The sequence below is a fragment of the Perca flavescens genome, chromosome 3 (genome assembly GCF_004354835.1).
Source record: "Perca flavescens isolate YP-PL-M2 chromosome 3, PFLA_1.0, whole genome shotgun sequence".
Lineage (NCBI taxonomy): Eukaryota > Metazoa > Chordata > Actinopteri > Perciformes > Percidae > Perca > Perca flavescens.
In genome coordinates, this window is record NC_041333.1 from 16,100,359 (window position 1) to 16,115,136 (window position 14,778).

Here is a 14,778-nt window from a genome sequence, read left to right on the forward strand (position 1 = left end):
CCTACATCCTTCCCTTCTCCCTCTTCCTCAAACAGAAATACTCCCACACCAAACCTGCCTTTATTTTTGTATCTGTTTAAGTGTAATTGATAACTTCACAGTCTTGTGTTCATATACTGAATCATGACCTTGGTCTGTGCGATGAAAATATATTTTTTTACCCTCAGACAAAGTCAAAAATACTAGAACTTTGAATTTATGGACTCAAAAACCAAATGTTATTTTTTTATACAGAGGCATATTTTGGCAATACACATGAGGCACTAAAGAAAGACTTTTCTGTTTTTATATTTCTATTCAAAAATCTTTCTTCATTTCTTTGTTGCTTCTCTTAATTGTGCTTCCCAGCTCACTCCCTTTGTCCCTGAGAATAATAGCAGTAGATGTGTTATTTGGTGTTATTTTCATGCATTCTGAGCTTGTAGAAAAGCAGGTGTATAAAATCAATCCGCTGTGACTGCTGTTGTCTCTCCTGAGCTCTGGTTTTATCTAGGCGTGGTACCCGCAGTGTGTTCTGCCGGGGTGATGATGAATGTGTGTGAGCGTGTGCAGGCATATAACGTAAAGGGCAGATACCCAGCCACCGCCTGTTTTCATGGTGAACTATGAAGTCAGCCGCTGGGGTCTGGGCTGATGTGGGATCAGCTGGAGTGTTGGACATTATCATGCTGCGGGAGCACAGCTGCTAATAGGGCTGGGTATCGTTCAAAGATTTCCAATACCAATAACTTGACTTCGATACAGGTTCAATTTTATAAAATCATTTTTGACAAAAAGAAATAACAATATTTTGGCACAAATCTTTATTCTTCAGTTCCTACTACGTGAGTTCGTCTTTGTGTAACGTGGAGTTTTTTTTCTGCGTGTCTTTACAACGTGTAACGATAGACAGCCAATCACAAACTCATTTACATTTTTAGATCTTGGTAGAAGCAGCATGCTTATTGGCTCACTGACGAGATTTACTCCTTAGGTATCGAAATTTGGAATTAAATGACGAGGCATTTTTTGATATTCGATGCTATAGAGGCAATTCGGTCGGTGCTTAAAAAGTATTGAATTCGGAACCTAGCCCTAGTCACTAACTGCAGGTTCATTTATCGCTTTCGGAGTGTGATTGCAAGTGCATAGGTGTGTTTTTGCCCACTTCAGTGCTGTTGGAAACTGTGAAGTCATCATAGATAGTTGTATTTTTAGGTTTCGACTACCAATATAGACTCAAAAAGCTGATAAAAGTAACAATTGTATATGTCTTAATATGCATTGTAGTATGGATTGATAATAGCTTAAAAGAATAGAAAGTTATTAGTTAAAGTTACGTTTCCTAACACAACTGGAAATGTTTTTAGAGGATGCCGAAAAAACATTTGTATGCCACAGGAAGTGCTCATATTTACGTTGACCCCAGGAAGCGTGGGTGCTTTGTTTGACCCCAGGAAGAGGATGCTGTTTTCTGTTTTGGAGAGCTCACCTTTCATCATTTCTATCATTGTAAAACTCTTCTATAGTATTCACCTTTTTTTAATCCACTGAACCAACCTCCATCAATGTCTTTTGTTGTTATAAACACATTCCCCACCCCTCTAGATATCCTTATCTTAATCCCTTTATTTGTTCTCATTCGGTCTTTCATCAGTCCTGACGCTCACTCATATGCGTCCTCACATTCCCCCCCCACACACACACACACACACACACACACACACACACACACACACACACACACTCTATCTTTCTCATACTTGCTTGTCCCATTTTGCCCCTATCTCTCTCTCTCCCCACCACTTCTACACTACTCCCCTCTCCCTATCTCTCCTCCCATTCCTGTTTTCCTAGTGTCTGGCTAGAAAAGCTTTTGTGGATAATTGATTGGAAGGAGGAGGAGATCGATGCTGTATGCCTTGACTGAGAGCTCTCCCATTTCCTCCCTGCTTCTCTCTATCTCGCCCTCTTCTTCTGCCACTCCCTATCTCCTTCACTCCCTCTGGATTGCTCTTTGTCTCCCTAAATCTCCACCAAAGTGTTGAGACAAAGAAGAGCGAATTTCAAGGGTGGGAGGTGGAACCTTGTCTTATATAAACTGGAAAAAAATATAAATGAAGTAACATGAAGTGAACCTCCACTCAGACCAGCTATCCACGTGATTTTCGCTGTCCTGCTTGGACATAGTTGCTTGTGTTTTCCATGTCTGAGTATGTGGATGTGTTGCGAAAATACAAGAGTAAAGGTTATATTGACTATGCCATGCTGCAAATTGCGTCACCGCTATTCAATCCAGGAGTATTTAGTAAGACTAATATATGTGATATGATAACGACAATACTTGTGATAGACATGTTTTGTACAAGTGTTTTCTGCTGCTGAATATTTTGAAACTGCCATTATGCTCCTTCCCCCCCCCCACCACTCCCTTAAAATTAAAATTATACAGCATGTGAGGAAACATTAGCTTAGTTAGTCATTGGTTGTCAGCTCAACAAAAGAATAAGTGATTGAATTAAAAAGGTCTCCCCGAGTTATGACAAATCAATGTGGGAGATTTTTGTTTGTTAAAACTGTCAACTATATTAGATTTTTAGATTATAATGGAATGGATTATTGCTTTAAACGGATAATAAAGGCCTCCTTAGTATTTAATTTGCTGCTTCAATCATATTATACTTGAATGCACCTGCTGTGAGCCATCAAAATCCAAAATATATATATATATATATATATATATATATATATATATATATTTATATTTGTAAATTTTATTTATACAAATGTTTCAGTATAACAATATAAAGACACTTACACATACATACAAAAGGCAAAATAAGACAAGAAACCATCGAAAACAACAAAAACAGACAGCCAGCACTCAGCCAGCACTCACTTAGTACAAAGAAAAGAAAACGTGTAAATGTACATGTCTATTTATTAGACGAGATGCCCCAAAATGTCCACTCATAGGGTCAGAAATGAAATCCAGGAGGCCAGAAGGGATCAAGGCAGGCCCTCACAGCAATTGGAATAGCACAGTCCCAGTGTGTGGATATAAGACAAGAACAGTGCAAAGTGTTGTAAGCACACACAATAAGAAAAAAAAATAAGAAAAAGACATCAGGTCTCAGTTTGCGGTCTTTCCCTTCTGATGTGCTCTATGAAAGGGCCCCAAATTCTCTTAAACTTAGCATGGGAGTTAGACAAAGAAAATCGAATTTCTTCAAGGTGTAAACAAGAAACCATATAATTTAGCCACTTTTTGAAAAATACATATTTAAGCAGAATCCTCTTCTGATTAAATATGTATTTTTCCAGAATAAAGTGATGAATGGAGAGCTCTTGTTGAGTCACCTTTTTATATGAATTTTTTTTATTTGCTGTAGTGTTCTTTATTGCTGTTGCTAAAGTGTTTATGTTCTCTGAACTATTAGACGGACCAAAGTTGTTTATAACTCTCTCAATGTGCCGATAGGCCCTCTTTATGTGTGTGCTTAATAAAACAGTGCCACAGGTTTTACACCTTATTTTTCCTGGTGTTAAATATCAGACACAGTCTCTTTTCTTTCACAAGTCTTTGCTCCTATTTTGTACCTCCTAAATAGAAATCCTTAAAGTAAATATTACAAGAGCTCAAACATGCAAATTTGAGCCTTTCTACTTTTTTCTCAATTTTCTGCCACAAAACTTGAGTGTGGCCCTTTAGTAAATATGGAACGCAATTTGACTGTTTACAAGAAAAGACCGCACGTACTGAGTAATTCTCCAACGAATGACATCTGCAGTTCCTCAAGTCATTTTAAAGTGTGTAGCTACTAAGAGAGCCTCCGCTTGTCACAATGCACCAGTGGGCTCTTAGCAGGCCGGCAGGAGTGCTTTATGGGTTTAATAAATAGTGCTAATAGTGTGTTTAGATGGAAGGGGACATACTGTCGGGAGAGGCCATTAGAGCAGCCTGCAGTAGCTCTACTTTTTCAGGACTTCAGTGCCCATCTATATGCCGCATAGTGATGTATCAGTGAGTTGTTGGTGGTAATAGACTAGCGACTATAAATATTTGATACTTGCAAATTAAACACCTGAAAAGAACACAGAGCTAATAACATTACTCTCTCTCTCTCTCTCTCTCTCTCTCTCTCTCTCTCTCTCTCGCTCTCCCCCCACTAGGGTTAAACACAGAGGGCATCTACAGGGTCAGCGGGAACAAGGCAGAGATGGAGAGCATGCAGCGCCAATTTGACCAAGGTATGTTACTTACTTACTTACTTACTTACTTACTTACTTACTTACTTACTTACTTGCTTGCTTGCTTGCTTGCTTACTTACTTGCTTACTTGCTTACATTACTCACACCTACAAGTGTACACATGCTCGCTCTTGCTTCAGCTGTACACTTACAAGGGTGTAAAGAAAAGGCCACAAAGTGTGTGTGTGTGTGTGTGTGTGTGTGTGTGTGTGTGTGTGTGTGTGTGTGTGTGTGTGTGTGTGTGTGTGTGTGTGTGTGTGTGTGTGTGTGTGTCTGCTTCTATCTATAACAAGCCCGGATCCCCTTAATTAACCAGGGAGCATTAATTTACAGAGGGAATTGGCCTTCGCTCCCTTTTAGACTGTAGAGCTGCCTCCTCGATCTTCAACCTGCTCCTGCGTGCGTGTGCATGTTCACATGTGTGCATGTACAAGTGCTGTCAATGTGTGTCTCCATGCTTGTGTCTATCTGCTGTGGGCAGTTAATTACCTCCAGATTGGTTTGGTTAATGAAGCATGTCGCTGCCAAGATAGATAGCAGAGCAAGATGGCCTGTGTGTACGCGTGCGTCCACGCCTGGTTGAGGTTATATCCAACTCGGGTAATCAGAGTTGAAGCCCCACGTTGAATCATTCTGAGCCTCCGGCCAATGGGACAAGACATTTACAGATAAAACTACAGCATAGGTGTCTCATAGCCATACTGAAGATGGCACTTCATCAGGCCCCTGAAGGTTCAGATAACTCATTACAGGAGAAAGCAGCATCAGAAGCACGGCTCTTAGGAAACTCTCAAAATGGGAACCCTCCTCAGACTTTTCAGGAAACTTACAAACCAAATCTGTATTACTTTTTTTCTTGCCTCTCTTCTTTCTACACATTCTACCTTTAGTAAAGTAAAAGGTTATCAGAAAATGGCTTTTTTTAATTAAGTCTCTTGCTCACACACACTCTCTAGTGCTCTAGTGGAGTTGCTGTCTGGCTGTCTCTCTCTGCTCAAATCTACTTTATAAGTGTCTGCGGATTCTATGGCATCACCAAAGATGCTATTTTTTATTTATTCATATTGATTAAATGATGAATTGAACAGAACTGTTTGTGCAGACTTGTTTACAATGTCTGTGCACAATCCAAAACAACCACAAACAGTGAATTATAAGTGGGCGATATGGATAAATCCCTCTAACAGTGTAATTTGACACTGTAATATCTGATTGTGATTTAGTACATTTTCTGGAAAATCAATAACCAGACAGAACTGTCAGTTTTTGATTCAGAAAATATAATACTCGACTTTAATAACCGACTAAATTACATTGATGCAAAACTCATATAAAAGTCTATTATTTCCATAAAACACTCCTGATCATTGATTTGTCAAGCCACCATGCTGTCTGGTTGAATATATGCAGTTTTAGTTCAGTTATATGACAGACTGATCATAAAAAAAATAATTTCTTTGTGGTGCTTGTCATTGTACTCAAAGATACATTACAACACAATAAAGCACAGAAAATATGAAATGAAAAGTAAGGCAGGGATTTTGAGACATTTCTTAACTTTTTGTTAACCTTTATGTTGGTACAATTTTGATGGCATTGTTCCAGACAGCTCCCCTCTAAGTGCTCATATTATGCTTTTTGGCTTTTTCCCTTTACTTTACTGTGTTCTAAACTAAGCAAAAAAAGAAACGTCCTCTCACTTTCAACTGCTTTTATTTTCAGCCAACATATGCATAAAACTTTATATGAACATAAACAAATTCAACTACTAAGAAATAAACGGAACAATGTTTCACAGACATGTGACTAACAGAAATGGAAAAATGTGTCCCTGAATAAAATCAAAAGTTACAGGGAAGACATCCTCCTCCCTCATGTGGTACCCTTCCTGCAGGCTCATCCTGACATGACCCTCCAGCATGATAATGGCACCAGTCATACCGCTCGTTCTGTGCGCGATTTCCTGCAAGACAGGAAAGTTAGTGTTCTGCCATGGCCAGCGAAGAGCCCGGATCTCAATCCCATTGAGCACGTCTTGGACCTGTTGGATCGGAGGGTAAGGGCGAGAACCATGCCCCCCAGAAATGTCCAGGAACTTGCAGGTGCCTTGGTGGAAGAGTCGGGTAACATCTCACAGCAAGAACTGGCAAACCTGGTGCAGTCCATGAGGAGGAGATGCACTGCAGTACTTAATGCAGCTGGTGGCCACACCAGATAGTGACTGTGACTTTTGATTTTGACCATCCTTTGTTCAGGGACACATTTTTCCATTTCTGTTGGTCACATGTCTGTGTAACATTGTTCAGTTTATTTCTTAGTAGTTGAATTTTATTATACAAAGTTTTACGCATGTTAAATTGGCTGAAAATAAAAACAGTTGAAAGTGTCTTTTTTGCTGAGTATATATCTTTTTGTGCATGTTATAGGTTTACAAAGTGAAAAAGCCCAAAGTCCACCCCAAAGGGACTGCTCCAAACTGCTCTATTGTAGTCCAGCCTTTACTTCCGTGACGAACGTGCGTCACTTTGTAACACACGTTATAATGCTCGCCTAGCTGCTAGTTGCGGATGCCCAGATTTAAACGGTTTACGGCATTATGTGTCATACTGAAATTTGTGAAATCCATAAAATAAACTTTTCTCATTACAAATAACAGATGGAAATCATTTCAAAAAAACGTTTTAGCTATCTATGATTGTTTGATTGCTAACGTTAGCTCAAAACGCCATTCAAGTGACCGCCTTTGTTGTGTTTGATTGCTAACTTGTAGCCAGCAGTGAACGCACTTTGTTATGTAGGTCCATTTTTATTGTATTGACATTACAGAAGTCTCTTGTTAGCAGGTTCTTATAGGCTACTTGTCGCAAAGTGACACCCTCATACTCTGCAACTGACAAGCTAGCAGTGCTTACCTAGGTACTATTGGATATATATATATATATATATATATATATATATATATATATATATATATATATATATATATATATATATATATATATATATATATATATATAGCCCAGTCTGTGGTTAGGTCTACATTTCCAAAGCAGCCACCTCTCGTATTTAATGTATGTGCATGTAAGATTGTGATGTATATAACTGATATGTGTCTTTTGTACTTCAAATCTTTCCATTTAAATTATTTTTTCAGACCACAACCTGGACCTAGTAGAGAAAGACTTCACTATGAACACAGTAGCTGGAGCCATGAAGGCGTTCTTCTCTGAGCTACCTGAGCCTCTGGTGCCCTACAGCATGCAGGGAGATCTGGTGGAGGCCTTCAGTAAGTCCTGGGGCTCTGGTGAGAGGGGACATGGGGCACAGGGATGTGGGGGAGAGTGCTGCACAAAACTCGGAGAATTATTGGATTTTGCCTTGGAATCTGTTTCCCTTCTTTGTAAATTTTCTTTAACCTAACAAGCACAACTCTTGCAATCCAAATCCATTCATGGGGAGAATTGGATTTGCCACTCAGGGGAGGGTCGGAATGTGGAAAGGAGGAAAAAAGAAAAAAGGGATGGAGGAGAGAATATTTAAGGCTTCAGGAAGGGGGAAGGAGGATGATTGCACATGATGGAGGGATGCAGAAGCACTATGGATAACGGGGTCTGGATGAAGTCATGAGAAAACAGTCATATGTTAGATAAACGAGGATGCTCCTGTTCTCTCGACAGCCTCTCTTCTTCTCTTTGTGTCCTGTAATCTGTTGAAATGGAGATTTACGGCATAGCTTAGTCTTGCATCGCACCAGAAAGATTTACCCTTGGGCCGCAAGGCTGCTGTCACTCACCAAGCTGTGTGTGTGTGTGTGTGTGTGTGTGTCTGTGTGTGTCTGTGTCTGTGTGTGTCTGTGTGTGTCTGTGTGTGTCTTAACGGCCCCGGCGAGACTCTTCAGCCGTGACAGAGACCTGATAAAGCTCCTGCAGTCTGCGCCACAATAGAGGAATAGAAGGGAGAGTGAAAACAGAAGTTTAGTGACAAGAAAGCCTTCAATCGGTAGAAAATAGCAAATTGTGCTCTGCATTTTCAGAATCCGAGCGTTCTTACTATCAGACTTAGAGGTGGAGAAAATGTGGGCCACAGAAAAAGCTGGGCGTGTGGATTTGTGTGCATATTGTCATGGTGACGTTACTTTAAATAAGCTGTAGGAACTTATGTTTTGATTACCGATGATGAATGTACGGCAGGAGGAACTAAGGCTGTGTTAAGTCATTACGCCTCAAATGTGTTTTTGATCCACACTGACCTCATCGTGGGAATACAAACTCAAATTTTCTGATTGTAAATCATGTTTGTGATGTGGACGAGAACATCTGCTGTTCCCACTGCTGCTCTCTGCCTCACTCACATGCACACAGGATGGACTGTGTTAACTGGTGACGTCACCTTTTCTGACTCACTCCTCGCTGCCATCAGGCTTAACACACCCAGTGTTATGTGTGCGTTTGTGTGTCAGTTGCTGTAATCTGTAGGACATTGTGATGGGTGTATTTTTCTCCTCTGGAATGTGTGTGTGGTCCTTGTCTGGTGATTTATTTATTTCTTTGAGAAATGTAGTTTGGAGGCCTTTTGAATCGTGTGTGTGTGCACGCGCGCGTTTGTGTGTGCGCGCGTGCGTTTGTGTGCGTGAGTTTGTGTGTGTGTTCGTGATTGGGATGTGTGAAACTCGTACTGTTGTAGGATGAAATCACTGTGTCCTGCACTGGTTTTTTTGAGAGCTGAATTCAATTGCTTTTCTATGCTCTTCAAACTCTCCATTGTACTCTTCCCCCCCATCTCTCCTCATCTTAACTCTCAGCCTCTGACACCTTTTCCACAGATTTTATTTTTCAGACACTTTCCTCTAACGTCTCTCATCTCTGTCTGCCACCATTCAGAGATCAACGATAGGGAGCAGCGCTTCCAGACGATGAAGGACATTCTGCGCCGCTTCCCCAAGGAGAATTACGAGGTCTTCAAATATGTCATCAGCCACTTGAACAAGTGAGTGAGTGACGGGGTCAGAGTCGGACTCTGACAGCCGTGCTGACGACCCCGCCGGTCACCCAGTCAAGTGACCTAGTAGTGACATCGCTGAAACTATCCCACTGACAGAATAGAGGTTGCTTTACTCAGGTTGAGCCATGAGTGTTTATTAAATCTCTGTTTGTATGTGGATTACTACTGTGCTCTAAAAATGGCAGGAAAACTTTGTAGTTTAAATTCAAACTATAGTATAGATCAGTGGTTCCCAATCTGTGGGTCAGGAGTCACAAGATGATTGAAGGAATAAGGGGGGGGATTCAGGTCTGTTACACAAAATTATGCTTATGATTCTACAGTTTGTTTTTATTTCATCAAATAAAACATAATTTTACTTTCTTCAAATGAATCTTTCTAAGGATGACTCACTCTTTGATTGAACAGCTCAAAACTTGCGTCTACACTACGGCCATTTGATGGGTTCCTTCATCTAAAATTCATTTAAACTTCCAATTAACATTATATAGCTAACATAATTTAGCTTTCTGTCCCTAATGCGCACACAGAACAGGGAAAAAAGGCTTTTGTGTACTTTGCCCCCCTCTGCATGGAATACGCTGCAGAATGTAAATGCTTTTAAATCCAAAATGAAAGAAATCGAGGCAGACCCTTTAAGATGTCAGTGTTTTCAATATTTTTTCCCGGTTAGAAAAATGGCTATTTTAAATTGATATAATGTGAAATGCTTTGCTTTATTTTAGTTCTATTAACTTCCACTTGTGTTTTGTGTCCATGTTGTTTTATATGCTGCTGCCTGTCTTTGCCAGGACACCCTTAAAAAAGAGATTCTTAATCTCAATGGGTTTCTCCTGGTTAAATAAAGGTTATTATAATAATAATAAAAAGTTTGTTTAGTGCTAATTAGAAAATGTTAGCACGCTAACACGCTAAACTAAGTTATCTTAGTTTACCTAAACGTCCGCATGCTAACATTGCGAGCATGTTCAATGGAATTTTTTCCCTGCTCTTTTCTGCCTGATATCTGCCTACAGTACACAGTATACACATGAGTTGATTCTTCTATCCGACCATTTTAGGAAAAAAGGGACCCCTGCTGTTGTTTATTCTATATTAGGAGCAAACCTTTTTCAATCATTTGGGGATATGTGATGAGGAGATTTGAGAGGACACCATAAGGTTTCGATCAGCACCAGATCATTTGAAGGATCCCTTTTTATGAAAATTTCAGGTCAAAATGAGGCGGTGATTTGTGACCAATTAATTTCTTTTCTTTGTGTTGCGCAGGGTGAGCCAGAACAACAAGTTGAACCTCATGACCAGTGAGAATCTGTCCATCTGTTTCTGGCCCACACTGATGAGACCAGACTTCACCACCATGGACGCCCTGACTGCCACCCGTACCTACCAGACAATCATCGAGAGCTTCATCCACCAGTGCGCATACTTCTTCTACAATCAGCCGCTGGCTGACGGCCTCCCCGGCTCCCCCACCTCTACGCTCTCCGGAGGAGGAGGAACCTCGGCCTACTCCTGCATGGCTGGAGGCTACTCATCTTCGCCGACTCCGTCCCCGACTCCCTACGTCCTCCCAGCCACCCCTCCTGTCATTCCTCACTACGGCCCTCCTATCCACCACCACCACCACCACCACCATCATCTCCATCAACATCAGTCCCCACCCCACTCCCCACCTGCTACTCCCCAGTCTCCGATCCCAGCCCTGCTGCCGCCCTCCCTGCACCCCCATCACCCCCCTACGGAACAACACACGCTGTGAACCAGGGATCAAGGGAAAGAGGGGAGAGAAAAAAAAAAACCCAGAAGAAGGTGGATAATGAGATTCGGCGAGATTTAAGGGTTTAGAATAAGAGATTTTGAAGTTTGGGAAGGAATTGAAGAAGAAAAATGGAAACGAGAACAGGAGGTATGAAGAGAAGTTGGGAGGGATACAGTAGAGTGAGATGCAGTATGTACAGGGAGAAACCTACATGTTTGGGAGAAGAAGGGGGTGTTTGAGCCTCTGTTGCTTTTAGAAACATGGACACACACAAGGCAGAAAAGGGGAACACTGAAGAGCCTCTGAACTGGCAGTATGACCTTTTCCCTCCACGCCACTTTATCCCTTTGTCTCTCAGTGTCAGTTCATCTAGACCTGCCCTCCTTGCCTTATAGAGAACCTACACACAAGCACACTAATGAGTGAGATGTAGCCAGTAACTAAAGGGACTCAGAAGTAAAGTTGAAAGGGGAATGTGAACTCTGTTATGTTAAGATTGCTTCAACACACACACACACACACACACACACACACACACGACACAAACTGCCAGTGGCCAGTGTGCCTCCAACAACCATTCTCCTCAATCCCTTAGCCTCTAACTGTGCTGGGAATTTTGGTGGAAGCTGCACGTTTTTGCAACCCGACCCATCTACTGTACCTACCTGGGAGGATGGGGCTGGGACAAAGTGGAGAACAGAGCGAGTCTTGAACACATGTTTGTTTATTTCGCCATTGTACAGAGGACTTAAGCAAGAAACACGTGTTACTACTCACCCGACAGGATGTTCTGTCCTCCACAACACACACACACACATTCCTATCTATCCACCCCTCACACAGCCACACGCACGCAGACAAATTCAGTTTCAGTTGAGGCAGTATACCAAACACAGAAGAAGAAAAAAAACTCAACCGACCGGATCTGCTGGGCAGAAAATTGGAGCAAACGATTATGGGAACTTTCACATCCTTTGCATTATGGGAAAGCGCCTCCCAGTCTCGTCCCTCTCTCTCTCTCTCTCTCTCTCTCTCTCTCTCTCTCTCTCGATTTGAACTTTAACCTCATGCCCTGTCTTTGCTAACACACAAAGAAAGCAGCTTAAAAAGTGGATATATTAATTGGTCTTGATTCTACATTCACATTCCCACTGTCCCAACACGTTTTTTTTTTAATTCTGTCCCTCCCTTTAACAAAATCATGGGAAACAAAGAAAAAACCATGGGGCCTATCACTCAATGAGTGGCCTTGTGTGTGTAAGTGTCTGTGTGACTGTCTGTCTGTCTGTGTGCGCATGTATCCATGCCTTTTTGTTTTACCTGAATTTCCCTGTATTAGGCAGAAAGTGGGAATAATTCCAGTCTTGGACCTTCACCTGTCATGTTGCTCCTCTCACGCTGTGGTGGTTTTACGAGCAAGTCGGTGCTGCAGTTTCCACCGTAAGGACCTTGGTCAAAAAGCACTTTTCTGAGCACTTTGAAGGCACATTTTAAATTGGAGCTGCCATGACATGACAGCCAACGTTCACTTTATTGTCAGTCCACCCTACACTCTCTCTCTCTCTCTCTCTCTCTCTCTCTCTCTCTCTCTCTCTTTCTCTTTCTCTGGGAGCACACCACTGACATCTAGAGGAAGAAATGGGTATTGCAGACATAACCTCACTTCCACTACTGCATGGGCGTAGCACCATTTTCCTACTGTGGTTATTGTAACATCAGATTCTCTTCTAGGTGCAATTATTAAAATTTATTATCACTGTATGTCCGGTATAATTAATTTTAGAACTCATGGAGATTAAGAGTGTAAATAAAAGAACAACAGTTTAAAATCTGGTACAAATCAATTGAGAATATATACCGTAGATTGAGGCTTTGTTGCCATATGTGGTTACATTGCAGTTGATTAGACATGCAGTAAATGAAATTGCCTCTCTGTCTTTAGTCGTTAGTTTCCACTTCACCAAAGCACTCAGCCCTTTGTGAAGGAGTGCATGCCACTTCCCAGACGCCATGTTTTGAGTGGAAAGAAATGAAGATTTAGGAGATTGAGGCACAATGTAGCATTACGGGCCAGAGAGTAAGAGCTGGAAGCGAGGCTCAAGCTTTGACAGGTGGGAGGGACGTCTTTTTATTGTTTGGGAATAATTAGTAACCACTGCTCCAGGCCTCGGCGCTGTCCTCTAAGGACACAGCGTTGTGCCTCTGGAAAGAAGACTCAAACAGGCTCTCTGTATAACCACTACAGCAGTATTCCCCCGCTGTCACTGTTATGCCACCACATCCCCTAGTCATTCCTAGTCCAAGAGAGACAGTTGGGTCTGTGAGAGACAGCAGACCGAACAGACAGTCCATTCATCCGTCTGCATGACTGGAACGGAGCATCACAGAATTCCTCGGCCCAGCCTGCTGTTACCGTAGAAACCAGCGAGATGGGGCTCGAGGAGAATCGCTGAGCCCTGATCGAAGCAGCTTTTGAAGTGTGTTTCTGTAAGCTCGAGAAAGTGTGTGTGCATGTGAACTTATGCGTGTTAATGTTAAGCAGATGCTCACCAAGGTCACTTATTCGGTTTGACACCGAATTGCATCTCTGCATGTCTCTCCAGATTGTCCTCTCTGCCCAAAAGGAAGAAAAAAAACCTTTTAACCAATCACTGAACTCTTAAAGGAGCTTTTATAAGTCTACACTACCTATTTACCATGTGTTTGTGTGTGATTAGAGAATATAGAAATTAAGAGTGTGTGTGTGTTTGGGTGGGTGGGTTTGAGCTAACATGCTAGCAAGCTGTGCTTGGCAGATGGCCAGACACCAGCGTGATCCAAATAAACGTGAAAGAGAGGAATGCAGTTCTCCTTGCGGTCATTACCCCGCTGTGTAACCCTGTTAGCTCGTCCAGATTACACACACTGATCCTCAGAGAAAGTGTGAGAGAGATGGGGGAGAGATTGGGGAGAGTGAGAGTGAGGGAAGACAGGCAGCAAACTGGTGAATAGGATCATTATTTGGGAGATGGAGGGAGGAAGGAGGGGTACCACTGGTACTTGTGTGTGTGAACGCCGGCCAGTGGCGTTCCCTGTGTATATCAATGTGTTAATACTGAACTGACTGTGAGGCAGCCAAAGACTGTGGAAAAAAAAAAAAAAAAAAAAAAAAAAGGGTTGAGGGAGAGAGGGGAAGCAAAGTGACAGTTTAGAAGAACAATTGAATTAAAAATGTGACTTTGGTTCAGCGATATGTGGCTGCATTGCTTTTTTTTTTTTTTCTTTTTTGTTGCAACAATGGTGACCGATGTCTGTTAAGTTAAAATGAGAAACAAGCAAAACTATATTCAAATGGTTGTTTATTAGTATGTTAGGTCTAACACTTTGCCCTTTAGTCAGTGGTGATAGAAAAAAAGTTTCTTTTTATGTTTTATTTTAATAATTAAAAACACACAAAGCATTTTTTTTAACAATTTCTCTGTGATCGATTGAGAGACCAGCCCAGTATAGTGCATGATTTCTTCCCAACCAAGGAAGAGGGCTCCACCACTCTCACTATTTAAGAGATGATTAAAAAAAAATATTAAGAAATAATGGGGGGGGAGGAAAAAAAAAATGAAGTACTGTAAAGTGAAAAGATTACATCAAACAAAAAAACTGTCAATATTTGCTGAGTATGGTAATTTGTCTCAATGGGAATGGTGTATACAGCAAGGCCTTATGTGATCTGTATCATAGTTAATAAATCAAATCTTGTAAAACTTCAGCTTCTTGTCTCTTTGTTACATGTGAGTGGTCAGTGACA

General features: G+C 41.4%; 1 protein-coding gene across 1 annotated transcript in view; it reads left to right on the top strand.

Annotated features, from left to right (window-relative positions):
* Positions 1–14,564, top strand: part of arhgap35a (Rho GTPase activating protein 35a) — a 69,429-nt gene extending 54,865 nt beyond the window's left edge. The window contains exons 4-7 of the mRNA XM_028574217.1: positions 4,153–4,230; positions 7,386–7,517; positions 9,112–9,217; positions 10,502–14,564. Coding sequence (XP_028430018.1) covers positions 4,153–4,230; positions 7,386–7,517; positions 9,112–9,217; positions 10,502–10,994 — 809 coding nt within the window. The 3' untranslated portion in view covers positions 10,995–14,564. The remainder of the gene's footprint in view (positions 1–4,152; positions 4,231–7,385; positions 7,518–9,111; positions 9,218–10,501) is intronic.
* Positions 14,565–14,778: the final 214 nt, after the last annotated feature.